The sequence below is a fragment of the Xiphophorus maculatus genome, chromosome 1 (genome assembly GCF_002775205.1).
Source record: "Xiphophorus maculatus strain JP 163 A chromosome 1, X_maculatus-5.0-male, whole genome shotgun sequence".
Classification (NCBI taxonomy): domain Eukaryota; kingdom Metazoa; phylum Chordata; class Actinopteri; order Cyprinodontiformes; family Poeciliidae; genus Xiphophorus; species Xiphophorus maculatus.
The window spans coordinates 15380105-15407767 of NC_036443.1; the positions used below are offsets into that span (position 1 = coordinate 15380105).

Below are 27663 nucleotides of genomic sequence, written 5' to 3' on the forward strand. Positions count from 1 at the left end.
TACAGTGTCTCAGGCTGAATCATAACCCAGACAGGAAAGCTGAACTGTTTCGTTTAGTATATTTATAAGAAAAGCTGCGAAAATCGCACTCTCGCTTGATAATGTGAGACTGGAGGTCTGTAATTCAGCCATCGTTGTGTTTACCTCTCCCTACACACGCAGCCGTGACCTCGGAGGCAGAGTGAAGGGAGGCAGCGGGAAGCCCCTCCCCCTTTAGACACGTCACCGGCGGGCTGGCTGGCTGGCTGGCTGGTATCTGGTGGTGCGGTGTGTGCGGTCGGACTGTGGTTGTGTTTCAGCTCTGACCGTGTTGATAACGACACACTTCGGGCGCTTTTTCCTCGCGTAGACATGGGAATTCAGAAGACATGGCTCTAAGACAAACAGCCCTAACGCTGCTGGCCCTGCTCGGGCTGGCGGCCGTCGGTGACGGTGAGTGGGACCGGAGCGCCTCTCCGGCTTTTGTCTCGCTGTGTTTTTTCCTGGACTGGGCACTGCCTGTTGTCGCTGATGATCATCATGGCGCTCCGTGTGTCGGGGGATTTAGCTAGCTCGGTAGCGGCGTCTGGCTAGCGCCGACCTCTAAATCAGCGGTCGCTGTTCTCCTCGACCGACGGCCCCCGCTGCTTCGTCGGTTTCGCTGTTTTTGTTGGGATTTACAGCGACGAATGAAAGGAAATGAGTCGGCAGCGGCTGGATGAACCACAACAACATCATGGTGGAGCTGTGTGTTTCGAGTCGCCAGCTAGCATTCGCTAGCCCCAATGTCTGAAGTTGACTGATGTTAATAAAAATGCTCCTCTGGACAGATGCGTTACTAATGCAAGGATTTATCTTGTGTTTTTGGGGATATGAAGCGTTAATAAGGATAACCAGATTATAATTTGTGTTAAAAGCCCAAGTTAATCCCTGCTTCTCTGATATGCGAAGTTATTTACTAAACACCTTCTTGTTGGTGGCCTATTATACCTGCTTATCAGTGTGTTGCTCAGTACACTGGGTAAATGATAGCGTGTTGGTTAAATATAGGCGATATGGTCAAGTGCTGCTTTGCACGCTACAAAGTTCACATAAGACGAGACCCCGGTTGAAGCGTGAAACTGTTGTATGCAGTAAATAGATGCAGTTCTAGGGTCCTGAATGAGTGAAAAGGCTCAGACAGAAGTCGGAGTCGAAGTCTGGGTTCATTGTGATGGAAATGTGGAGTCTGGGGGTCTTTTCAGGCGCTGGTCTGGTTCTGAATCCCCACCCCAACCCCCCAGCAGATGCTAGAGCAGCTGATTCCTACCAACCACAACGACCACAACTACAGAACAGGCTGGATTTAAATGTGAATTTTTGCTATCCAGCCTACACGCATGAAATTTTATGCAGATAATTAGCAAATTGCCTTCTTTGTGGAGCCGCGTTGCAACTACCCTTGAGCTGGTGTGAAAAGAGTGGGTTTCAAATAATAATCACGCACAGAACAAACAAGGCATTATAACATGATCTAATGCTGCAGCTGAAACAGTATGACATGTTGGCTTCTACTGTTGCATGCGAGTCAGTTGACAATTTATTTTTTTTTTTTGGTTATCTTCTTTATTCATTTCATTCAATACAAATAAAAAAAAATTTTAATACAAAGAAAAAAAAATAAAATAATTTAAAAAAAATGAAATGAAAGGTAGCAGAAAGAAGAAAATAATCTTATAATATCTGCCCCTTTTAATCGTTTTGATCATTTTCGAGTCAGAATTATTTGCAATGTTCAAGAGTTATCAAAAGAATGGCAGAGTTTTTTTTAAATTTGTTTTATTTTGTTTTTATTTTAGCAATGCCAAAACCATATATGTGGGGAAAACCATTAAAGCATCCATTATGAAATTCTGAATTAATTAATTAATGATCGTAGGCTTGCATAGTAATCGTGCACAGTAAAAACAAACAAGCAAAAAACTCACCATAATTTGTTATCCGAACCAATTTTCCCTTGAAACATTGACAAATAAAGCTCTTGGGTTGATATCCTGCTTGTGGTTGAAACAAAACGTTATTTTATCTTCAAGAATTCTCTCATTCAGCCAAAATGTTGTTACACATAAATAATATTTAACACAAACTATTCTGCCTAGAATGAAAGAAATGTTCACCTTTTAATTATTATCTTTTTTTTTCATGTTATAAATTGTTTAGTTTTCAAAAAAGATAAACTGTCTTCTTGTTGTACGGAAACTGGTTCTTGCAGGAGCTAATTCAGCATCTGGTCGCACATTAAATTTGTTGATTTCTAAAACATTAACTACTAGCATATTAGTTTGATTCTTAAAATATCTACCAATGTTGAGGTAAATGAAACAGTTTTTTTTTTTCTACCAAAAACAACAGCTAAAAAAAATTGTTAGAAATTCTCAAAACCTCAACTTTTGACAAATGAAACGTGCACATGAGGAGATGAACAACTAATTGCAGCACAAATGGCTTCAAAAGCTGTAGAATCATTGCGTGCATATATGCATGCTGATCTTAGCTGATGAGTCATCTTGTCCTCTAATAGCCAACCTGTAGTTGGATTTTTAATTTTAGAGCGGTGTGACCTTTATAAGATAATAGATGGTGCTCTTTAAGTTTAAACTGCTACAGTATTCTTTGAGGCAGCTGAATTTATTTTTCTTGCAAGAATAGGAAAAGTGTAGGAAGCTTCTTTTTGACCAGCAGTGTGCAGCAACCGGCAAAAGATGTAGGAGCATGCCTTACTTAACCTAATGGTCCAGTCATGCTAGCACTTTTTCTGCCGTTTTATTACATGGACGTCGCATTGTTGAAACAACCTGTTCTGACCGTGGTCTGAACAGGCTGGTAACTGGCTCATACTTGGTTGTAACTTGCCACTGTGCAGAGTGATTTTGGAAAAAATAAAAATGATATCCGCCAGGAAAGCTATGTTGTCATCTTTCAAAGCATATGTTAGTTGAGTCATCTGAACAAGAATTGGAAAACTATTCCTCCCCCGCTCAGATAGATAAGGGTGCAGCACAGCAAGGTTTGACTTGAAGGAAATGATCACACCTACATGGCCGGTTTGCCTTTCTGCTCCAAACATTTCGCTGTGTTGGGTGAGGGTAATGGTGTGTGTGTTTGTGGGGGGTTACTTTTAGAGGAAAAGTCAGGCAGGGCCGTGATGGCCAAGTTCTTTTTAAAAGACTCGCAGTGCGTCGTCTCACACCTCATAATGGTTTGTTTCGTGCGAAGGCCCCAAACCAGCCCAACCTGAAAGTTGCGGCAGTGAGAGCAGATATTTCAGGCTCTCGAAATGGACTTTAGGAAGCACACTCTTTTTTTCTTTTCTTTTTTTCTCCTCTCAGGTTTGGTGAATTTGTCACGTGTTGTTGACTTTATACAGCTTACCAACCTCTGGTGTTATGGGCATTACATGGCTGCGTGACACAGTCAGTGTGTGTGAACCGAACCCAGTAGCAATGTGATATGTGCTGTCGGCTGAGTTGCTCTGAGGCAGGGTGCGTCCCTCCCTTTCTCTTCTGTTTTTTTTTTTTTTTTTTTTTTGTCTGTTTAAAAAAAAAAAGAAAGAAAGAAGGCCTTGTGCTTTGTTGGGTTTTAATCTGTACTTTAACTGTAGTCCAGCTTCTGTTTTCATCTACCAGCTCCCTCCAGTGTGCCAAATAGCAACTAGCCTGCTTTCTCTTAAGCGCTACAGGGAAGGTGTGTTAATTTTCTGCTATCTCTTGAACTTTGTTCTCACAGTTAGCCCTACTGTGCCAGGGTTTTGTCATTCGTTGGTGTGCTTCTGTTTAAATCAAGCTGGGTAGCTTCTAGTTTGCGAACAGGTGCTATTTAATGCTGCATATGATGTGCAGGAGTTCATGTGGTGGAATCGTAGGCAAATAAAACATGTGCTCACCTGCCCATGAGGTCAGAGCCAAGAGAATGTGCAACGAAAGAGGGAGACTTATTTTTTTCAGAGGTTTGCATTGAAAAAGAAAATAAACTTTAGATGGGAAAGGTTAGGGGGAATTTATATTGCCTCTTGGCTTAAGATAAAAAAGCCGTTTGATATTTTCCCCTGCACCCCTCTCAAAGATCCTTTGACCTGTGGCTGACTTTTAATCAAATGAATTTTTTTGCAGCTTGTGTAAAGTTTGCCTTTGCTTGGCTTAGACACGTTCTCCATAGCGATCGTTGTTTACCAACAGTTTCCTATAGCGTGGCGTGGAGCCAGTTGGCGTCCGTTCGGGTCCGGGGTGGTCTAGTTTTCACTCGATAATCACCAGTATTGTTAATGACCTCCACTGGCCCGGAGGCACAGAGCCCTAATTGCTAAAGCAGACAGCGTAGCCTCTTTCTGACCCGGCTCTGCCATTATTGATGTTTGACCACAAGGGATTTACTATCAAGTCCGAGCACGCCAACTTCAGTGGGGTTTTTTTGTGTTTTGTTTTTTGCACACACCGGTTACAAGAGAAAGATATTACATACACAAAGAAAAAATGTGTCGCTGATGGATGGATTTGGTAGCAGTTTATGTTGGCGACCTAATGCCAAACCTTAAACCTGTTTTGTGTAACGTGTCTTTGCGTTTGATATGTTTTTGTTTTTTCGAGCTGCTGTTGGCATAAAGACTAGATGCTCCTTTGCTGTGTAATTTTCTCCTGGAATGTGAGCAGTCTACTTCTCAAGGTTGTTTCCAGCTCTTTCCCGTGAAGGACTTGCTTTGATTGGTGTGAGTCAGGCCAGACCTGTTGATTTAAGTTATGGGATTTAGCTATTCTTTGACACACATTTCATACACCTAATAGCAGCTCCATGGCATCATTAGCTTAAATGTTTTCAATCTGTAGTAACTGTAAAGTAACTTAAATGCAAAATTGCATTGTTTTTTTTGTGGGAATCCTGGATTCATTTGAGTAAATAGTAGATTTATGCAAGTTGTAATTAAGCACTGAGTTTGAGATGATTTTTTTTTTCATTGTTTCTATTAATTTCTTAGAGTATGGATAACAAAAAATTTATAAATTGCAGCAGTAATCTGATATGTTTGGTTTATAAGCCTATCAACCTCAGTTCCTTTCCTGAGTTTAATTTAAAAACAATATAGTTTTTTTGTTGTTGTTTTGGTTCAAAACCATTGTTTTTTGTGTTCTACTCCTTAAAAAACAAATCTGAATATCCAGGGCAGATCAAACGGACCACTTGAAATTAATATCAGCCGCAAAAAAACCTGATCAGTGCATCCCACTCTGTCAAATTATTTAGTTGTTTTTATTCATAGTTTAGAATGGAAAAAGTTTCTAAGTTTCATTTTAAATTAGAGATGAACTGGTCAATTTTCTGTAGGTCGGAATCGACCAATATTTCATTAATCATTGTGGTTGGAGACTTTTGACCCAGATTTTAAAAAGTAACAATTTTTTTTACTTTTTTTAAAAATCAAAAATCATTAAATACATAAGTTTTTCTAAACACGTCAACCATGTAGTTTTTATTCTGAGGTATAAATGGAGAGTAGCATCTTCCATGATTCACGAATGGGGATAATGCTTCATTTTCTTTTTTGATTCTCTTTTGTGTCAGAGAACCTGGAACATGGGCTTTCTCTTGTGTATTACAGAAGAAAAAAAAATCGGTTATCAACAAGTCTGATCTCAAAGCAAACCGAAACTCTGTGTCAACCAGGAAGAAGCTTGATTTATTAGCTACCGTTGAGATAAATTACATAAATTATCTCTTATTGTGTTCATTCAAATGTAACCAGATCACTTTTTAAACAATCCTCTTTTTTTTTCTTTTTTTTTAGATGGGTGTAGCAAAGCAGTATTAAGATTTGATATTTCTTTTTACGTTTTGTGGAAGAAACATTGATTTATTATGCTTGGGTTTTTATGGATGAAACTTTGATCAATGCGAGTGCCTGTGGCTGATCCAGAGTGAGCGTTTGATCCCGTCCAGGAGGACCGGCAGACAGGATGGGACGCAGCCTGCGGGGTGTGGGTTGGTAGGGATGGGAGATGCAGCCTCAGCCCCAGAGACTTCACTTTAGAATCAGATCGGTAATCTGACCCCGAGATGCAGACAAAGGTAATGACTTTCCGCCTTCCCCTAGCATTGATTAGGGCACAGTTGCGGTGTGTGTGTACCCGTGTGCTTCGCTGTGTGTGTGTGTTGCACTCACACTGTCTGGTGGCGTCTGCATGTCTTGATCAGCTCTCAGTCTGGTATCTGTATGGATCTAATTTCAGCCAGTGCATTTTGGTAATGGCGCTCTCCTCCCTGTACACAAGCGCATGCTTTCTGTCTCCCGATTCGGGGCCCCCAGAAAAACACACTGCGTTGCGTGTGTGTAACCTTCCGCCAGTCGCCCAGGGAAGTTCTGTACATCCTCACCAGACTCTCTGATGTTCCCTTTCTCTAAAACTTCATCTGTTGTGACAGGATTGTTCTGCATGAGTAACCCCGGGCAACAGAGGAACACCATCACCGAGGTTAATGGGTGAATCTGCTCGGAGTGCGACTCTGGTGCCCTTTTTTTTTTCTTCTATCATTCCCATTTTTTTTTTTTTTTTTTTTTTTTGTCGGGACCAAAAATGATGTTTATGTCAGTGATGTTTTATTAATCCCTTCCTCGCCATGTCTGCCATTTCCTGCCTCAACACGAATGGAATGATAGGAACTCCACTCACTAGCAGCTCAGAGGAATGGCTGTTGTGCTCCTGATCTCCTTGTTTTCCTCCACTGTTCCCTGTTCCCGCTCCCTCCTGTAAGTCAAAGTCTAGACTGGGTTTTAATGACAGTCGCAGCTGGTCACTTGGGCAGACCTCAATAGCAGCTGGGGGGCTGCGAGTCCTCCAAACTGTTCCCCCTTTTCTCCCTCCTACTCTATATTATCCAGTCCAAATGGGCACCAGCCCCCCATCCCCCCCTGTCTCACTCAGACAGGCCCCACCAAAACATTGGGGTTTGTTGCTGGTAACCCCAGTCTGTCCCCAGCGCTCCACCCCCTCCGCCCTCCTGCTGGAGTGCGATCCCCCTCCCACCCCTCCACTTTGGGCTTTGTTCCTGTAGGGCCAGTCCAATCCCTCCTCATGTCGCCTTAATCTTCACACAAAGGACCAGTGTGAAAGACCACCAGTTATGTGGATACGAGAGCAGGGCTCACTGAAACCACACACACCCGACGTCGGCTCAGATCTGTGTGTTTTGGTCCTAAAATGGGGCTTTCAATCGCAGCTTTGTAACACTTCTGCTCACAATCCAGTGAGATATGCAGAGCACTGTGCAAACAGCGTGGCTCAGGAAGGGATGCTTGTGGCTCAGGGTCTCTTGTTTGATTCTGTTATTATCCACAGTCTTAACTTTTTCAATAGAAATTCTCTGATCAGATTTATTTTCACGGCTGATCTCTTGGTATCGTTAAGTTCTTTCGTCCTGGTTGCGATTTTCCTTTATGAACTATACATAAGAGTAAAATACTTGGGTTTTTTTTCTACTTTTTGAATAAATGTATAATCTTACCAATAATATGTTTATATTAAAATAATAAATAAAAAACAGGCCAGAGTTATAAAGCTCCATCTGTATTACTGAAAATCTACAAATGCAGTGAAAAGTATTTAAGTTCCAGGTTACAGTACAGATTTATTGACAAATAAAACTCATCATGTTCTCAATTCCTATCCTGAACTCTGAAAGTGATATTACAAGACATCCCTTTTTTTCTACAAAACTGTCAAAAAAAATTTGGTTTCCAAATTAATATTTGACAAATAAAGCTGTAATTCATTGCTGTTTGCTTAATAGTTAAATTATTAATTAATATTTTATACATAGTAGCAACTTTCTAGAAGTCTTTTTAATCATTTATTTTTTGTTAGGATAATAGGCAGTGGCACATCATGTGAATTCTACAGTAAATATAATTTCAGCATTGTTTCAAAAGCTTTTACAGGGTTGACATCATTTATTACATGAATCAAAGTATTTTTGAATTTAATTTGAATCATGTTAGTGATTAGCATGCTTAGTACACTTTATATGGTTATGCCTATTTACTGTAAATGTCTGTGCATAATCTCTATAGCAACCTTTTTCTTTTTGCGTACCACAAAATCAAATCAAAATATTTTTGAAGTACCTCCTCAAACATAAATTTAATAAGCCCGTATTATTTATGCATCTGGAAATAAAACTTCTTAATTATTCAGAACGACCAATCTGAGACTGAACTAAAAGAAAACAAAGGCCTCAGTTCAAACGAGTTCAACCCCACATGAGTCAGAATATGCTTCTTTTACCTAAACCTTGATCTAAACTACAATAATCAAAACTTTAACATAAAAATAAGTCCTATTTATTTTTTGATTTTTGGATTATATGTTGAGATTAAATTCACAATTGCATGTAATTAAAAAGAGAAAAGTTAAACACATGAGGGCTTCTGAACAGTTTTCGGTTTATCACAGGCAGGCACAGAGCTAAGCAGTTTAAATGTTCATCTGGTTTACGTTTGAGGGGGAAACAGCAGAAAGAAAGCTTTCCTAATTTCACAGGGCATTCAGGAGTTTCAAAAAAAAATTCTATAGCATTTCTTATTTTTTTCTGCCTCATTGGCAGCCATGTGTCTGTCCATTTAGCTGCTCACAAACAATACAGTGTTGATGTCTTTGTGTGTTGTCTAAGTTGTCTACCCACCATGTTTGTTTTTAAACTGCAGCTCTGACGGAGCGTCAGCTGGCACACAGAAACACGTCAACACTAATCGTGGACGGGGACTTCTGTGCAAGAAGACATTTTTAGTCGGGATAATTGTGATTTTGCTTATTTTCTAAAAAATGTTGTAACACACATACATACCCATCTGTGTGGACATCTATTACAATGATCAAAGCATTTCAACTGTACCACATGGAGAAGATGGTTGCCTACGTTCAACAGAGCAGTTTTACAGGGTTTCCCAATCAGGTGATTGACTTTATTTACTCAAGGCTGCATCTGTTGTCAAAGTGGACAGGCCACACCAATAAAACGGACACTTGTATTTGTATGACAAGACCCTTATTGTTGCATCTTTAGTTCTTCCTCACACATGTCTTTTCCAAGACCTCACTGATGGAGAAGATGATTAACTCCGAGTTTTCGCCCTTGAGTAACAGCTTCCACACTGAAGAGTGTTGGTCTGAAAACGGGAAAAAAAGGTCAGATTTTTAGTTTCAGACTAACCAGATAGTGGAGATTGTAGGAATAAAATCCCCTTCTTCACCACTTCTCGTTGTGTCTGTACTCTTTGTCAGTAGAAAACTAGCTTCAGGAATTCATACCTCTAAATTTAAACTTTTCACTTGACTAAATTTGTCAGAAACTAAACCATATTTACCAGTTTAAGTAGTGGCCTTCAGTTTCGTTCCTCCAGAGAGGCAGACGACAGGGCTGTTGGTGTGCTTTAGTTTGGGAGCAGGCTCCACATGTTGTAATCACACAGTAGGTCTTAGAGGGAGAGAGAAGGAAGTGAAAAATGTTTTCCACAAACCAAAATCTTGGTAGACCACAAACCATCCATGGCCTGTTCAGGAAGTGAATGTGGATGTTTTGAGCCATGTTCGGTTTGCTTTCTGAGCTTCTGTCTTTGGATGTGGGAAGCATCCGTCTCGCCGCAACGGCGCTCCACGATCGACGCGCAGGCCGGTCGGGTTTAGATCGCGGCGCTCCTCCGTGGTGATTTACCGCCGTGCATGGGCGCCATATGTTTCAGATGAGCTGCATCACAGTGAAACTGACAGCTGTTGGCTTTAATGAGTCTTTTGAGGAGAAGCATTTACTCATAAAGCTAAGTTTCTTTTTTTTTTAAATATTGCTCTGGGGGATTGATTGATCAAATGCATCTTGTGTGAACGCAGTTGTAAATAATTGATGTATTCCACAGAAAAGCAGTAAACAACAGAGGAAAAAGGCTGCCAAAACCCTCTGTATTAAACCCGCTGCTTGTATTGCTGTCATAGGTTTTATTTAGCTAAACTGCTTTTCTGCATTATTGCTGGAAATTAGTGACGCGACTTGTTTTTCTGCTTTCACCCCCGTTTTATCCTGCAGGAAATTCCATCCGCATGCAAACTTCAGCCAGTCTGGTCGCACTTGGGCTGGAGTTCCTGCATCTCTCTCACTGATTAAGATTCATTCTCATAAACGGTCACACGCCAATGTTTAGTAGATGAGAAATATGACGAAATCTGCCAACGTGCCACATTTCCAGTCACTGTTGTTGAACAAGCATGAACACATCAGCAAAATCACTGCGTCAACAAAAAAAAGATCCAACTCGGTTTTCCCCTTCAAGACGTTCCTAAAGAAACAATTATTCCTTCTTCTGCTAAAGTAATACATGTTACATTTTAATTGTAAATTTTAGAACCTTGTTTTGGTTGAGAATATATCTCTTTATCCTTCTGCCCCATATAGAGCGAGACATGTAAATTAAGCTGTAATAGTCTGATTAATTAGTGAGGCTATGTGCTCCGGTGGAGCTTGCAGTCAGCTGCTTAGATAAAGCAGGATTTCTTAACAAGACTGAATGGGGGAACTTTGGAAATAGTCCAGGTAGTACAAAAAACAGTCAGACAAGTGACCTGCATTTGGAGCAATGTGTGGGGGAGGGGCAGGGATGCGTCACTCTGGACTCTCTTCAGGATCTCATTTAAAGAAGTTGAAACTGCAGGACTAGGGATTATAAAATTCTAGGACATCTCTAAAGCTGGAAAGGTGTGAGAATATGAAGATTATTCTTTGACAGAAATTTTAAACCTGATTGGGGAAATTTTATGTTTTTTGGCTTAATCCCAACTTGAGCAATCAGAGTTGATGCAGGAACAGTTGCAGGTTTATTTAAGACACTTCCCCAAACACAAAGATGGTTTCCAGCAACCTGGGCTATTAAAGCCACGTCTGAGTCCATGGGCTACACAAAGGGAAGCAAACTTTATTTATATCATTGGGCAAATATTAATGTTTAACCAGGAAATACTAGGCTTCCTTCAATAAAACATTTGCATTTGGCTTTACATGTTGTGCAGTTTGTTTACATCCCTGTAATTTTCATTAAATCCGAATAACTTGCAAGAAAAGTTTCTAATTTGAAACATTTCCTCAAATTTCCAGGCTCAATTTTCTGGGATATTTCCACAAAACCTTTTTCAAACCTTAAGCAGTATTTAAAAAAATCAAATAAAACTGTAGTATACTTTTACACCAAAGACTAGTCCATGCTTGTATAATAATGATGATGTTACAGAAGAGTGATTAAAATCTACCAACACTTTTTTTTTCTGCATACAGACATTAAAGTTGGTTCAAAGGGATCATCAATGAGCTCATGCAGTCAAAGAAGCTCTCAGTAAAAAACATGCAGGATTACTGGAGTCTTGCCACCTTAAACCCATTTTTTTCCCCCCTGTGAGCCAGACATTGTCAGCCATCCAACCAATACGGAGTCCTGCTTTTGTTGGAGAATAAGGATTGAAATGTCTCTCCTCTTTGTGGATTGCCCTGTGTTGTTTTTAGGATAGTTTTTTCTTTTAGTCTGGAGGGATTAAACTTGAGCCTTTATTTCTTCCAGGGATCATTTCTGGGCCTGTCATTTGTGTTGGTGAAGGGAAAAGGGAAAAGCTACTGATACTGTCCTGCAAGCAGGTTGTTCTGTGCATGGAGAGAGCAGAATAACTTGGAAGAAGCCCTTTGTGCTGACCTTACCTAAATGAGAAGCATGTGTGCCATGACTCAAAATCACATTTATCTGAAAATCTAATCAAGCTTGTGGCTGTTGGTTGGTTAGGAAACTCAGAAAGCTGTGTTTTTTTTGTAGATTTTGCAGACTTTCTGGCATTGAACTAATTTAACTGTGTTTGTGTGTATGTTTATTGGACCACCTTAGTTTTATTGCGGTAGCATGTCCATTGGGTTCCTGTTAATGAGGTCTCTCTGCAGGAGTGTGCTGCATTTAACAGAAGCCTTGTCTTATTAGCCCGAACAGAGTCCGCTTTAAGTGTCACGATGAGAAAGACCTTCTGCTGCATCGGGGATTTGGCAGAGACCCTTCTCCCTTGTTGGATTTCACTTTGTGTGTCCCTCTGGGCGGGTCTGTCTCCACTCTGCGTGTTTGGGTTCATCTGCAGTGAGAGATCTGATTTCAGGGCCGCCGGGGCCGTCTGGCTGCTGCTGCTGCTCCTGCAAGTGATGGTGATGATGATGATCTACACATCATAAACTACCCACAATTGGACGGGTCCCACTCAGCAATTTGTGTTCAGATTCTGGGGTGAGGTCTCCCCCTGCTGGATAAAATGTGTACAGTATCTTAGGAAAAGTGTTACACGTCTTACCCTTCTTCACTTTGTCAAGTTTTAATGTATCTTTATGTGACAGAGTAGAGCACAGATTACCTGCCATAATCCTGAAGTTTGTTAGCATTTGATTGTTGTTAGTTGTCAGGTTCCATGTTTTTTTAAGCTAAAATTTGGCTCAAGAGCGCCACCTGTTGGTGAAAATGAATGGAGACTTGAAGCGTGGCAAGTAGCAGCATGGTTAAGGCTGCTTCACCCCAATTTCCTCCGGTCGTTTCTCCGGTGCTGTTGCTACTTGTTTTCTGTTGTAACATAGTGCGTGTAGTACAGAATATTACAGGTTAATTACTGCGGTAATCGTATGCAGGTTCTATGCTGGCTTGTCACTGTTCTGAATCACATCCTGTTTATTATCAGCATTGCATTTTAACCACAAATGCCATGTTAAATGTCTTTAGTCTGTTCTAAGCATCTACTCACTAGCCGCTCCGTCTCTAAACCCAACTAATAAATTTTAGTTGGAAAGTGTACTCTTTTAATACGTAGTTTATTTGAATGTTATGATTTGGTCAATTCTTCATTCTTATTGTTGGATTAAACTTAAACTGGAGATTTTACATCAGTTTATGTTGTTGTTTCCCTCCTAGTGCTACTGGGACAAAACCACCATAAAGAGATAAACAAGCCAACTTATTAGCGCAATCACGATTATGACCTTCAATAAAGAAGACAAAACTATTAAGAGCTTCAATTTTGTAGCAATCATTCAACTGTACTAACTTTCAACTTGTCTTTGAAATAACACATCCCCTCTACTCTAACCCTCCTAAATAAAACTGTTAACCAATAGCGTTTAGAGATTCACAAGTTGATTCAAAGAGATATTTTTGGGTTTTTGCCTCCTCCTGCCAAATAAAATGTTTGTGAGCTGCAAAACCTAAAAAAAACCCTTATGGCACTTCAGATTTTAAAATGACAATATTTTATTAGAAATGTTAGGTATTGCAGAATTACATTTCAAATCTTATTTTATTTAGCTTTTAAAACAAATAAGTGAAAGAATGACCACATGGTATTAAAAACAATGAACAGAGTGCCTTTTTTTTTCCAAAGTACATTTTCAGCCTAATGCAAAGCAACAAACTAGAAGCAAAAACAATCCTCTTTTTGCCACTGTCTAAAATCTTGTTTGCATTTTTGTTTTGATAAAGTACATGAAAGGTTTTACAGATCAAAACTCTACTGCAGCTGGGCTAAAGATCCACGCGTGGCTCCGGAGCCACAGGTTGAAGACCCCTGACCTAAACTGAGAGGCCGGACAGGTAGAGCGTTAATCAGAGAAACCGCCAAGAGGCTCACAGTAGCTCTGGAGGAGCTGTAGAAAACCACAGCTCAAGCAGGAGAATCTGTGGATTTCCTTTAATCGAGTGGAACGATCCGTCTGTGGACGTCCAAAGCCGGCGGAGACGTTCACCAAGAGCCTTGTGATTTTAATTGCAGCTCCTACAATTAAAACCACAATCTTTCTGAGTCTCGACTCAGAAAAACTGAATACCAGTGAGCGCCAACAGGTCTCAGATTTTTGTCTATAAAAAGTTTGAGAACTGTCCATCGAGTTCCCCCCGGCTTAGTTTGTGGGACAGTCCAAGGTGTGTTGCGATCCTTGCGCGGATGTGTGTAGTGAAACTCGTCCGTGTCTCAATAAGTGATGCACGTCTGTGTCTCTTTCCGCAGCTTTACACTGCAACTGCACGAACTGTAACGGGGTTAACTCGGGTGAGTGCGAGACAAAAGGAGCCTGCCTCGTTTCAACGTACAAGTTGGAAGGGAAAGATGTGCTCATGCGGAGCTGCCTCGACCCTGATAGGATGATTCCACCCATCTTCTGCAAGAGCGCCGAAGGGCACTTGAACGCTCACTGCTGCTTTGAAGATTACTGCAACAATATTGTCTTGAAAGTCCCAGGTAAAAACTGTCGTCATTGCACTTCTCACAGCTTCCGAGCTGAAGGTTTTTTATTCAAGTGTTTTTGATTCTGCCTCCTCTTCTTGTTTTTTGCGTGAAGACCCGACGACCGGGGAGTGGGTGACCTCGGGGACCTCCTGGGGGCCAGTGGAGCTGGTTGCGGTCATAGCGGGGCCTGTGTTCCTGCTCTGTGTGCTGCTGATGGTTGGAGTGTTCCTCTTCCAGTATCACCAGAGAGCCTACAGCCACAGACAGCGGCTGGAAGTGGAGGACCCCTCCTGCGACCACCTGTACCTGGCCAAGGACAAAACCCTGCAGGATCTCATCTATGACATGTCCACCTCAGGATCTGGCTCTGGTCAGTACGCACTGCCCGTTTATAGAACATTGTGTCTATTCTTCCGTACGTGTCTCACACGGTCTGCTCCTTGTAGGGCTGCCGCTGTTTGTGCAGCGGACGGTTGCCAGGACGATCGTGCTGCAGGAGATAATAGGGAAGGGGCGTTTCGGAGAGGTGTGGCGAGGAAAGTGGAGAGGCGGAGACGTCGCCGTCAAGATCTTCTCATCCAGAGAGGAGCGCTCCTGGTTCAGAGAGGCCGAGATCTACCAGACAATCATGCTTCGGCACGAAAACATCCTGGGATTCATCGCAGCAGACAATAAAGGTGATTATAATCAGATTTCCAACCCATATTACAGCTCTATGTAAGGGCTGACACAACCAAATAGAAAGAAGTTAAAAGTTGAAGATAAAGCTGAGTGAAATGACCCATTTCGGTTTCCTTTAGACAACGGCACATGGACGCAGCTGTGGCTGGTGTCGGACTATCACGAGCACGGCTCTCTGTTTGACTACTTGAACCGCTACTCCGTCACCATCGAGGGCATGATCAAGCTGGCACTCTCGGCTGCAAGCGGCCTGGCTCACCTCCACATGGAGATCCTCGGCACTCAGGGTGAGATTTAACACAGTCTGTAACTCGCTTAGTTTTTCCAAACGTCACACCCTCCTCCATCTTCGTCTCATTTCATGACGCTTCTCCTGCAGGTAAGCCCGGCATTGCTCATCGGGACCTCAAGTCTAAAAATATCCTGGTTAAGAAGAACGGCACTTGTGCTATAGCTGACCTGGGCCTGGCCGTCCGCCACGAGTCCATCACAGACACAATTGATATAGCACCGAACCAGCGCGTGGGCACTAAGAGGTAATTGGTTCCACTTTTAGCGGCTCAATGTTAATCCCAAAGGTCTTCCCTCAGTCTTTGTTACATCCTTTATACAAACAATGATTTGATTTTTTGTCAGGATTCTCTGTAGTTTAAACCCCTTTGTTCTCTCTGAACCCATCCAGGTATATGGCTCCAGAAGTCTTAGATGAAACCATCAACATGAAACATTTTGATTCCTTTAAGTGCGCCGACATTTATGCGTTGGGCCTGGTGTACTGGGAGATCGCGCGCCGCTGCAACACCGGAGGCAAGACCTGCAGCCACAGTTGGATGTTAAAGGAACCTGGACAGCAACATTCAATAAGAGTCTGTCCACCTCTTCACTCTGTTCCACAGGCATACATGAGGAGTACCAGCTGCCCTACTACGACCTCGTGCCCTCTGACCCGTCCATAGAGGAGATGAGGAAGGTGGTTTGTGACCAGAAACTGAGGCCCAACGTTCCCAACTGGTGGCAGAGCTACGAGGTATTTCACTTTGATGTTGTCTAAAAATAGTTGCAGGCCACATAGGAAGACAGTCTGCTGGTTAACTTGTCTTTACGAGTATTTGTTTATTCCCAACTCTTTGACCCAAAAGCTACAAGAAGTTCCCAGTTCGGAAACGCAAGCTAAGAAAATCTATGAAGTAACTTAAGTTTTGGATCTACAGCAATGCACAAATCCCCTTTCTACAAAACCCTTAATAAAATCCTGCATGATTAGTTTATTAGTGATTTAAAAAAAAAGAAAAAATAAATACTTTAAGAAAGTTAGCCATGTTTTTATTTATTTTTGTGGCCACCGACTGCTTTAAACGTAATTATTTTGCCAAAAGATTGGGACACCACTGGTTTAAAGCATTGTGTTGGAGTGGCTTAGTCAAAGTCCAGACCTACCTCAGAAGATTTGCTATTTTAATTTCAGCAAAAAGGACGACTGTATAAAATATCAACCTCAAGGGGGTGAAAAACAAGGTGTCTGCCACACTTCTTAGAGTTAAATCCTTTTTCTTTCCACTTAGCCACCATTTTATTTTGGTTTAATGTATAAAATCTCTGCAACATTAATTTTTAGTTTCATTAGGACATTTTGTGAGACAGTGTAGCTGCAGACTGGTTTGTTTAATATCAAGAAGTTAAATTGCAGGAGTTCAAATCCACAAGGGTCAGATTTTTTTTGAAATCATCTTAAAGAAGGTAAAGTTTGAAGGCGTGTATATCATCTAAAACAAATACTCTAATGGATTTCCTACATTTAGGCACAAAAAGTAACTTTATACGTGTTTGAGGCGTTTTATTCTGAATTCGAATACTTAGATTAAGGAGGCGCAAACTGACCTGTGTGTGTTTCGCCTGGCAGTCGCTGCGTGTGATGGGGAAGATCATGCGGGAGTGCTGGTACGCCAACGGCGCGGCGCGACTGACGGCACTGCGCATCAAGAAGACTCTGTCTCAGCTCAGCGTGGAGGAGGACGTCAAGATGTGAGCGGCCAGCGAGGCGCGCTAGAGACGCACAACCCGACCACACTCCCATAGGAAACAAACACTAAAGACAGACTGCAAATGGAGAAAAACAAAAAACAAAAAACAAACAAAAAAAAAAAACTACCAACAACCCTGCCAGTTTTAAAGCCACACTCCAAGTTGTGACAAGGCCTACCTCACCTTTTTAGCCAAAACTACTGAAAGTCACCCATCCCTCTCCTTCCTCCTCCTCGTCCTCCGAACCCACGGGCCACACTACAACACTACCACTGTTAATAGCATACACTCAACCTCCTTTCATTTACCAGGGCAGGAATTACTGTACAGTCACTTTTTTTTTTTTTTTTCCCATTTTCTTTTTACCCGTTAGGTTCAGTGATGGATCTAAAAGTTTTCCAGGAGAGCTTCTTTTGTGGGTTTTAATGTTAAAGAAATAACACTCTGGCTGTTTTGTTTTTTTTAGCAATATCTCGCCGTCGTGTGTGTGTGTGTGTGTGTGTGAGTGTGAAGGAGAGGAGAGGACAGGGGCTGAAGTACTGTTTCTATTTATGTGTTTGTGTGTAAAAGGTGGCTGGACGTCGAGCATGTTTCCAAGACGGCGCCTTCTAAAAACAGGCTGCAGTTTGTTAGACAGTTTATTCAAAAACAAGGAAATCTGCCGTTTGAAGTGAAGCATGAACAGCCAGATTGTTTTCTAATCTCCCCCACTGGAACATGATGCAAAAAGAAACCGCAGGTGAAACCAGATGTTTACATTCGCCGTAGGAAAGCGCAACCGTTTTTCTGTCCGTCATGCTGAACTCATTTTCCATTTGCAAAACGCTAGAGCATTCAAAGTTTCTTTAAATTTAAGAAGCCCGGATGATGAAGACGACGCTGCGGCTTTGAAAGGTGTCGACACGTGCGGCTGTGTTTTAAGACGATGCTTTGAACGCGCTGCTTCCTGGTGTGGCATCGTTGAAAATCCAAACGAAATCAGTCAAGATCTCAGGAAGAGAAACTGTGGACCTCCGCATCTCCATCTGTTGAAACAATTACAGGCAAGAAAGCACAATGGGAGTATGTCCAGTTACACTGTTCAGGTTCTGCTTCCCAGAGATGACTGTTTTGGCCCCAGCTGTGCAAATTGACCTCAGAACAAAGGTAAAGTACCTTGTGAAGATGCGTCTTTTTCCACTGGGAAACGAGTCTGTTACCCATACGGGCTGAAAGGCTCCTCTGAGAGGAAGAAGCCATCGTTTCAAGATGAGCTAGTTTACAGTTTGTAATTTTTCTCAGGTACTAAGTGTCTTCTGCGGGAGGGACTGGTGCACTTCACACACACAAAAAAAAGAAGTCTTCCAAACCGGCAGTGACCCTACCATGCCTCCAAATTAGCCACAAAGTGGCAGCGGGCAATGTTTTGGAGTGGTTATCATCAACCCCTGATTAAAGCGCATTAGCGGTCAGAGATGAAAAGGTGTCAAACTTCAGCTTCATCAGTTCCAAGCGAAGGAAAGAGCCAAACTTCCATTAGACTGTTGTGGGAAGCCGGAGGAGCGATGCGCTGAACGTGTAACTCAAGTCGAGCCCTCATATTATTCTGGCTTTTAGCAATCGCCGCTTTAGTAATCTTGATTTTAACCAGGATAAAAACAGTTATATGTCTTCCTACTGTCCACGTAAATATCTGGTTTAACCCGTGGTTGCACTCCGTGTAGCTTCCCGACGCCTGCCAGGAATCGCATTTATGAGATGTGGTCCAGCCCTGAATTTAGTTTGGGAGGGAAAAAAAAACGACAATAAAAAGTGGCAGGGATTATGTTTGGTGAGATCGTTTTACCGTTTTATTTATTTGTTTATAGTTGTTTTTGTTTTGTTTTTTTTTGTTTTTCTTTTTTAAAATTCATGTTGATGAACACTGTGAGATGAGACGCGACAAACCAGAGTGTAGACGCCGAGGTTGGAGGGGTTATTTCATTCAGTTGGTGCTCAGTGTGAGTATGAATGTAGCCGTTAACCCGGGCGGTGCGCTCCGAGAGGCGTAATGAAATGGCAATGAAAAGTACATTTTGAATGATGTTTTTGTGTAAAGAGGTCACAATGGCTTTTCTTCTTTTGACATTAGACACTACTGATTATGGGTACATGTGATTTATTTGTATATAAACGTGCGTTTTTCTTTTCTCCTCTACATGCCACAGCTCCAGTGTGACATAATGATGCAGATTTTTTTTCTTTTTTTTTTCTTCTTTTGATTGGACGGTACTTTGACAGATCTCTTGTTTTTAACCTGTCTGCATGGTCTCCAACTGTGCTAACAAATATTAATTGCTGGAGGTTATGGTTATTTTATTTTTCCTCCACTTGTTCCTTTCATGGCAGTGTGGTGGTACTACTGATCCTTTTTCTCCTTGCGTATACCCGTTTCTACGCGGGGTGACGTCTCCATCTCCTGCTCATTTTGACACTGGAATACAGAAGGACTTGGTGTTGATCTTAAATACTGCCACTGGCTCTCTTTTTTTTCTTTTTTCTTTTTTAAACCAGGAAATCAGACGAACTGTCGACGGATCACGTCGAACATGCAGGTAGACGCGGGGGACCTTCGAGGACTGACATGCCGCGAGCGGGGAACTGCATGTTTTCATTCTACTTCTGCAGACAAGACTATGAAAGTATTACACTGATATTCGTCACCTATGGGCTCTGCACTGTTATGTCCACAAGGGCGTTAGTTAATGTTTGTCGAAGCCATCACCTGAACCATGTGTCATGTCCGTTTTGCATGCCGTCTCAAACACTGGGCCCTCTGCACTGAGGTCCCTCACCCCCGTTTTCCTCCAACAGGTTGACTTTTTCTTCTTCTTTTTTTTTTCTCTTTTGGGTCATTGGCTGCGCACCCCAGAAATGTTGCTGCTACTGTTTAACATGGGTAGAAGTGTAGCGGAAAAAAGAGAGAGCGAGAGAGGGATGGAAAGTGGGAGAATGATGATGATGATGTCAAGTTGAACCAAAATTGTCAAAACACTCTTGTCCATGTTTGGTGTGTGTTGCCATGGGTATTTGATCATCATGTTCATAGGTGAAAACTTCAAAATTCAGTGATGATATTGTGCTGATCTTTTCTGATTTAGTTCAAAATGTACATAGACAATATACAATAAATTCCTCCTTTTTCTTACGTGTGTTCAGTTGGTGCTTATTGAAGCTCTGTGACAATTACACTGGAGTGTGTCTGCTCCCTTTTTTTATTTCATTTTTTGTATTTGTTATATAAAGGATTCTAATACAGATTTGAAATGTCTGGATAAAGTGGAATTTGCTTTTATTGCTTTCCGGGTAGAGATAGATTTAAAAAACAAAAGGGAAAATGCCAAATTTTTCAAGGGGATTTCCTCCTTCCATTTATCAAATGCAGTGCTCTTCACTTTTTTCCTTTTTTTTTATTTTAACTTGGTTGCCTTTGATTTCAGCTTCTTTTTTTTTACCCAGCCACCTTTGTGTTGTTTTTTTTTTTTTTATTAAGTAGTATCTTGTTTCAATCAGTTGTGCCTAGGGGAAAAGACTAATATTATTAAAAAGAGATCTGCAGTAAGAAATTGAATTCTGCTGCCAAAAATGGCATGCATTAGATCAGACGTCCTAATGGAGAACTTCTCTGCATCCTTATGAATTTTACAGTTGCTGTTTGTAATATTTACAAGTCAATAAACTTTTATGGGGCACTTTATACATCCAAAGTGTTGCACAGGTCCATAAAATGAAACATGACCTATACAAAAACCAACAGTAAAACTGATGGGGAAAAAAATGAGAAGTCTGATCAGAACAGCCTTAAAAGAACAGAATTAAAAGCTAAAAAGTAAAAAAAAAAAAAAAAAAAAAAACGATGGATCTAAGTGACTTGACTTCAGAGTATTAGCAGTCCTTATAAGATAAATATTGCTCCAGAGTTTGGAAGCAAGAACAGATATGCTGAGTCTCATTGAGGGGGAAAAAAAGCAGCTTCACATTTCTCACCACAGCAACGTGCTATTAGCTTCTTCACCTATTTTATTGTAGCTTTTTCCTGACTCTTAAACGGACGGTATTGTGTTTTCCAGCCACATAGTGCCATTTTGTAGCACAATCAAGTTACTATGTATCCTTCAGCTGTGTTAGAAATACTGTCCGTATCAAATATGACTGTTGTTTAATTCCTTGAAGTGGGGACTGTCTCTTTAAGAAACTCTTGCGTTTCCATTTCAACTGAATTTATCACAGCTGGACTCCAAACACCTTAAGGAGGATCCGTGGAAACAGCTGAGATTTAAGATGGACAACAACTGTGAATATTTACGAATATATTCACGTAAATATATACATGTTTAATTTATTAAATTAAAAATTTAAATATCTGAATGTATCATTTTTAATAAATGCATTTAAAAATTTAATGTTTAAGAAATGTATACATTTATATTAAATTTAGACATTTTTACATTTATTAAAAATACATCTATAAAAAAAAACAACTTTTTTTCTACATTGTCGTGAAGGTGTATTTGTGTGTAGAATCTTGGGGAAATTGAATACAATTTGGAATAAGGCTTTAACATAAAATGTGGAAGAATATTTTCTGATTATTTCCTGTCGGACCTTTTGTTTTGCAAAAATGATAAATTATAAAGGACGCTAAATATATTTTCCAACATCTTGTTCTGTAACTAACAGAGAAACGGACACATATTTAAAATGCATTTTATTTTCCTTTCCATGAAACAAAAGCAGACAAAAAGTAGATGAAGGGCAAAAGGGGGAAGTGGGGAAACCAGTATATAAAGAGATGCAACCTCTGGCGTCCTGAAAAAAATATGTACATTTTGGAAAGAATATCCATACAAAACATGCCACATACAATAAAAATGATCATTATATTTATTCGTATTCCCTAAAAGTATCTCTGCTGTACAGATGCAATATCTTTTTTTTTTCTCTTATTTTAAAAAGGCGAGGTTTAAAAAAAACCTTCGATTTGAGCAAACTTTATTAAATTAAAAGATCTGCAGAGAACTTAAATTAATTCAGAGAAGTTAAAAATTAATTCGGCTAAAATCCAGTGAGCACGTGTCGTCTCATCATGGTCTTCCCTTGAAATAGAAACATACCAAAAAATATATTTATATATATATATTTATATCCATATATATATGTATCACTGTTTGAGATACTTGATCAATATCTACCACTTTAGAGAAGGTCTCTGTTATACAATGAGAGTGCAATTCATTACCAGGTTAAGTATGGGGTTAACTTTTGAGTATTACAATAAACATACATGAGGCCAAGGAACCATTTCACAAGGTTTACCAACACATTCACTTCTATAGGGAAGATATTCAAAAAAGCAAACCACAAACAATATTCTAGGAAGTTCAAGATTTTTCCATTCAAGACTATATAGATCCAATTCTGACTGTTTACTGGAAAGGTTTTGGTAGTCAACAAGCAGTAGCATAAATAAACACAAACCAAAGAAAAAAAAAAAGAAAAAAAAAGGACAAAAATAAAACAATACATAAATACAAATGCTATGCACCATTGTACTGCTTTATGCAAAAAAATAAAATAATTCTTTAGCACAGCTCAGTAATCGCCTCGGCTTTGTTTTCCCTCCGTCTCTACAAACTCTCCTCTAGGAGCTTATAGCAAAAAAACAAAACAAAACAAAAAAACCACTAATAGAAAAACAGGTAAATGCAAAAAAAAAAAAACAACAAAAAAACCACTCTGGTTCATATACATAAAGATATTAAGTTTGCAAATTTTACATATATTTATATTTATGTACAGCTTTGTTAAAATGATATCCAGTGGTTGATTTTTTTTTTCTCGTTTTATTATTTTCAGCACTTTCGCCTTTATTGATTACAAAGGGGGTCGGATAAAGAGCCACTCTCCTCCCTCCCCCTCTAATGCATATACGATATATACAGTTTGTACAACTTTTGCATTTTTAAAATCATGTGAGGTCTTAGGTTGGGGGAGGAAAGAGGGATCAAAGTCATATAGGAAGGCGGAGTTTTAGTAAAGCTCCCTTTAAAGACTTTCATTTTCTTTATTTTTATTTTTTATTTTTTTACACAGAAATGAAAACAAATGCCCCTTTTTTATTCCAATAAGTCTTTCCCTGCCACCAGTTCAGCCTCAATAAGACAGTACCAGCACTGGGAGGAAGTTAAAAGTATGCACTCTATAGAGAGAGGAGAAGTGTGTGTGTGTGTGTGTGTGGGGTGGGGAGAGGAGAGGAGGCATAGAAACACTGCAGGCTGGACTCAGGCAGAGGAAGACTTACTTACAGTAAAGTTTTAAAAAACAGTCCATTAAATAACAGAGAGGAAGAGACATGATTCGCCGGTTGGTTGGTTGAGGTGCGTGAAGCGATTGTGTCGTCTTGAGGGAATTAAAAGAAAGCACTGAATGGGACAGTAGTCATGCATCCACTGGCTCCGCTAAAAGCGACGGGAAGGTGGAGGGTTTTACTTGGTTAATACGGATCCACTACGCAAAGTTCATTCACACCATTTTAGCGAGTGAAGAGGTGGATTTATTGTGCTTTCACAAAGCTAATATGACTTTTGAGATGCATTTACAAAAAAAAAAAATAAAAAAAAAATAAACGGGAAATTAATATTCCCCATATGGGCTGGTGGCATTTATGACGCCCTTTTACGCTTCCAATTTTGATTTTTCTAACGAAATATCTTATCAAAACTGATATATTCCTCTGTATAAATAATCCATGTTTAATAATAACAACGTTGGCTCCTTATTATTGTAAATCAACATCAGCATAGAGTAGACAGAGCAAATCTGCTGCTTTTAGATTCCCTGCTTGTCCGAGAAGGGCTACGCCCGTTAAAAACACACCCCTCCCCCACAGTAAATCCACAGTAGCAGTTAACAGTATTTTTCTTTTTTGTCATTTTTCCTTTTTTTAATACAAAGCAGTCATTTCCCGCTAAATCAGTGAGGTAGACTGTGTCAAACCAACCCCGACCTTGGGCCGCCTGGAGCCGCAGATGAACAGCATCTGAATTTTCATTCCGTCGATCCGTGTACAGTTCTTACGTCAAGATTGTCTAGCGAGCCAATTGTCCGTGTTGTCGACGAGGACTTTTTAAGGGGAAAGTGCCGTTTCCTGGGAGGTCGAGAGGGAGGAGGGGCGGGGGACAGGAGATAGGTCCGACTGCAAACGTGAAAATGCTTTCCGTAAGTTCACTCTCGGTGTCTGAACATGGCTTCTTGTCAAAAGCTCCGACGAGCTCCGGTCTGCCGGTGCTGAGAGAGCGGAGGGTCAGAATCATTTGGTGGAGTTGAGGATTGTTTTCCAGCCACTGCGAGCTTATAGAAGGTAGACAGTAGATTAGGGCGGAGGTGGAGGGTGGAGGAGTGGGGCCACTATCCAATCATCAGTTAGAACCCTCGCCCCTTCCCTCATCAAACTGTTTTCTGTAAAGTGATTGGTTGTTTTTTTTTTTTAATGATTAATGCTCTTCAGACCTTTGGCTACAAGATGTCAACACTTTATAGTCTTTTATTAGCAGAGGACTGCCTTCCTCCATGTCTTTTCAGAACAGCTTATGCACTGGCGATGTAGGATTCAAAGGCTTTGGCGCAGGAGTGTTGTGGCAGCAGCGAGGGCCACTCTCCCGATTTCGCTTCCTCCCGGCTAGTTCATCCACTTTCGGCAATTCCAGGCCCCGCAGTGGCAGGGGATCTTGTGCTGATCGTCTTCGAAGTCGAACTGGTAGTCGTACGTCAGCTAGAGGTGAGGAAAACGAGAATGAGAAAGCGAAAATGCTGCCGTTTCTTACACAACGAGCAGCGGGAACGGGAACAAGTGCATCTCAGCTCACCTCTTCTCCTTTGGGGATCCTGCGGCTGGAAATGATGATGATCTTGTCTTCTTTGTCGAAGGTCACGACCTCAGCAACGCAGTTGGGGGCGCAGGAATGGTTCACGTAGCTGGGGGGCCGGAAAAAAGATAGAAGTTGGCAACAAAAACTTTGAAGCTTTTTAAAATTTTTACTCGATCGATACTCACCGCGCCGGACCGCCGGTTAGGGTGGCATCGATCACCTGCTCGTTGTTGATGCGGAACATGTAGATCCCTCGGTTCTACGACGAAAACGAAGCTTTACCGTTCCAGCAGGACAATAATGTACTACACTCCCTCAATATAAAGCTCTTTATAGAAGTAAAATAATATAATTAACGGCAAAAAGGAATGGCATTAATACAAATACATTCTATATGCACCAACAACGCAGCTAATAACCACTTTATTGGCCTTGAAAAGCGAGAGATTGATTGAAAACCTAAAAATCCTGTCTGTTCCCGACCAGTGAGCGCAGCATACGCGAGTGGTAGTGATGTGATAAACAAATAGACTAAGGATCTATAAAAGGAAAAATAAAGTGTTGACTGTGGATTCAGGCTGCTACACAGTTGCCTTCAGCTAAACGTCCGTAGTTTTTTTTCGGGGTATGAAAAGGAACAATCAAGTAGAAAATGTCCCCAGGGTTTTCCCCCAATGTATTATAGGCCGGGGGGGCCGGGGGGCCTCATTGAGCCCCCTGGTGAAAATGCTCAATGAACTAAGAGCATTGATATTCTCTTAGCCCATTTATGTTTTGGGCCGGTTCTAAATGTGATCAGCATCATATTGCGTTTTTAGATCCACTAACTGATGACTTAATTTGGATTTAACAGAAGTGCAAATAATTGATATTTATTTTAATTGTATTTTTTACTTTCTTTTATTTGTTGTTTTTAAGATTCTATCGTTGTGGCTTTAAGTACAGCTGGCAATGACTTCCAGTAACATAACTACCCAGTAATATTCTACATTTCTTGTCAACTTAACATCTTTCGATACAAAACCTCGGTGCCCCAAACACCGGGCTTCGCAAGTTTTCTGGGGGGAAACCCTGATCCCACCGTCAATAAAACCTGGGGACAAATTGGAGAAAACACCAGCAGAGAACAGAAAGGCTGCAGAGTTCAGTTGTATACTCCGTCTCTTATGGAACATGGTGAAAGTCTTTTGCGTAATTCAGACCTAAGCTAAGTAAGGATATTCTTTTTTTTACATTTATTAATGCTAGCTTCACTAATCCCTTTATACAACATGTGAAGGACGGTTTAAAATGTCAGCTCAAAGTCATTTAGAATGATAAAACACTATTTCACACTAAATTCTCTCTCACACACAGAGTGTGACGTCACCTCTTGCCTATAACATATAATAAGAGCAATTAAAGACTGCTTACAGTGGGAAACAAATGTTTTAAGAAACTGGAAATAATTGATATTTGCTTGGTACGTCTTCTAAACAAAAGCCATTCCATGACCTTCAATCCCATGAAGCTTTGGGCTACCTGTGACTCGTAGATCTTCTCGCGGCGGTTGGCCACCTCGTTGCGTATGACCGTGCCGATGTACTCGATGACCATGGTGTGCTTCTCCAGGTCCTTGGCAGCGTACAGCCCCAGACCCTGAATGCGAGACCGCGCCAGGTAGACGTTGTTCTTCCACTCCGTCTTCAGACGCCGATATTGGGAGGACTTGGAGTGGACGAACTGCTTGCTGTACGGAGTGTTGAGCTCCCCGGTGAAGGTGCTCTGGTAGGCCTTGGAGACGCTGGTGCTGTTTAGAGTATGAGGCCTGTGGACGGAGAGAGAAAACGATGAGCGCTTTGTGATTTAAGTCGTGTGTGATCCTGGAGGTATTTTAGGACTGACTAACATGATTGAAAGAAAACTAATGACAATGGGGAAAAAGGAACTAGCATCTTCCTCTGTTATGATTTTAGAGCAGCTCATGAGGCTTTTTTTTTTTTTACCTTTTGCACTGTGTGGCAACCTTTGGCTCAGAGCGAGCGCTGCCTGTGGGGTTTATCATGAGTGGGAGCTCCATCAGAGGGTGTCGGCCGTATCGGAACTGGTAGTTCTGGCAGCTCTCAACTCCAGGCAGCTGAAGCGTTAAGAAAGCAGCTTTCAGTCACGTCGGATCTGACAAAACAGTTCTCTAAAACGTGGCGGCTATGGTGTTGGGATTTTGTCTGGCGCTGTCTGTCACCCTCAGATCAACAATGAGTCACCGTCGGAGCAAAACGGAGGGTGGAGGCAAGGGGGAACAGATTCTTACCGACTCAGTGATTCGCATGACAGCGTGGACGGTGAGTCCGTACATCTCCTCTCCCTTCACATGTTCAGTGAACAGCTTCAACATGGATGAATCATCTCGGAGTTTAGCCACCTGCTGAACGATGCGGTCCCAGATTCCTGCGGAACGAGGGGGGGGAGGACGATTTTACTTGCATGACAGCAAAGTATCTCAAGCTTAATTTCAATAAATTGCATATTCAGAGCCTTGCTAAAGAACTCACTTCTTCACATTTTGCCACATTACAACAGAAACCATCATCATTGTAAAGTAGGAGAGTGATTCATGCTTTTTTTCTTAAGTTTTACCACACATAAAACCGTGAGAAATGTGGAGTGTATGTAGCCAAAAATTTTTTTTAAAAATCAGCAATAACTGATCTGCTTTACAGGGCTCTTGGTAAAGAGTTAACCTGTTGGTTTTGTCTCAGCATGAAACAGTTGTTCTATTAAGGCCTCAGGTTGTACAACGGCTTAAAGCAGAGCTACGT

The 27663-nt window shown here is 41.1% G+C and overlaps 2 protein-coding genes across 7 annotated transcripts in view; one reads left to right on the forward strand and one right to left on the reverse strand.

Moving 5' to 3' along the window:
- Nucleotides 1-226: 226 nt before the first annotated feature.
- Nucleotides 227-20145, forward strand: acvr1b (activin A receptor type 1B). Its single transcript, XM_005801373.2, has 9 exons — nucleotides 227-432; nucleotides 14058-14288; nucleotides 14389-14646; nucleotides 14723-14953; nucleotides 15077-15244; nucleotides 15337-15493; nucleotides 15640-15764; nucleotides 15854-15984; nucleotides 16858-20145. Exons 1-9 carry the CDS (start codon nucleotides 369-371, stop codon nucleotides 16981-16983), a joined length of 1491 nt encoding a protein of 496 aa, XP_005801430.1. The 5' UTR covers nucleotides 227-368; the 3' UTR covers nucleotides 16984-20145.
- Nucleotides 20146-21688: 1543 nt separating this feature from the next.
- The window catches only part of kmt2d (lysine methyltransferase 2D), a 38695-nt gene continuing 32720 nt past the window's right edge, over nucleotides 21689-27663 (reverse strand). For all 6 annotated transcript variants that reach the window (XM_023337251.1, XM_023337246.1, XM_023337241.1 and 3 more), the window contains exons 50-55: nucleotides 27156-27292; nucleotides 26851-26981; nucleotides 26387-26672; nucleotides 25051-25124; nucleotides 24863-24971; nucleotides 21689-24768 (exon numbers count right to left, since the gene is read on the reverse strand). In XM_023337251.1, the coding sequence (XP_023193019.1) occupies nucleotides 24676-24768; nucleotides 24863-24971; nucleotides 25051-25124; nucleotides 26387-26672; nucleotides 26851-26981; nucleotides 27156-27292 (830 nt within the window). In that variant the 3' untranslated portion in view covers nucleotides 21689-24675. The remainder of the gene's footprint in view (nucleotides 24769-24862; nucleotides 24972-25050; nucleotides 25125-26386; nucleotides 26673-26850; nucleotides 26982-27155; nucleotides 27293-27663) is intronic.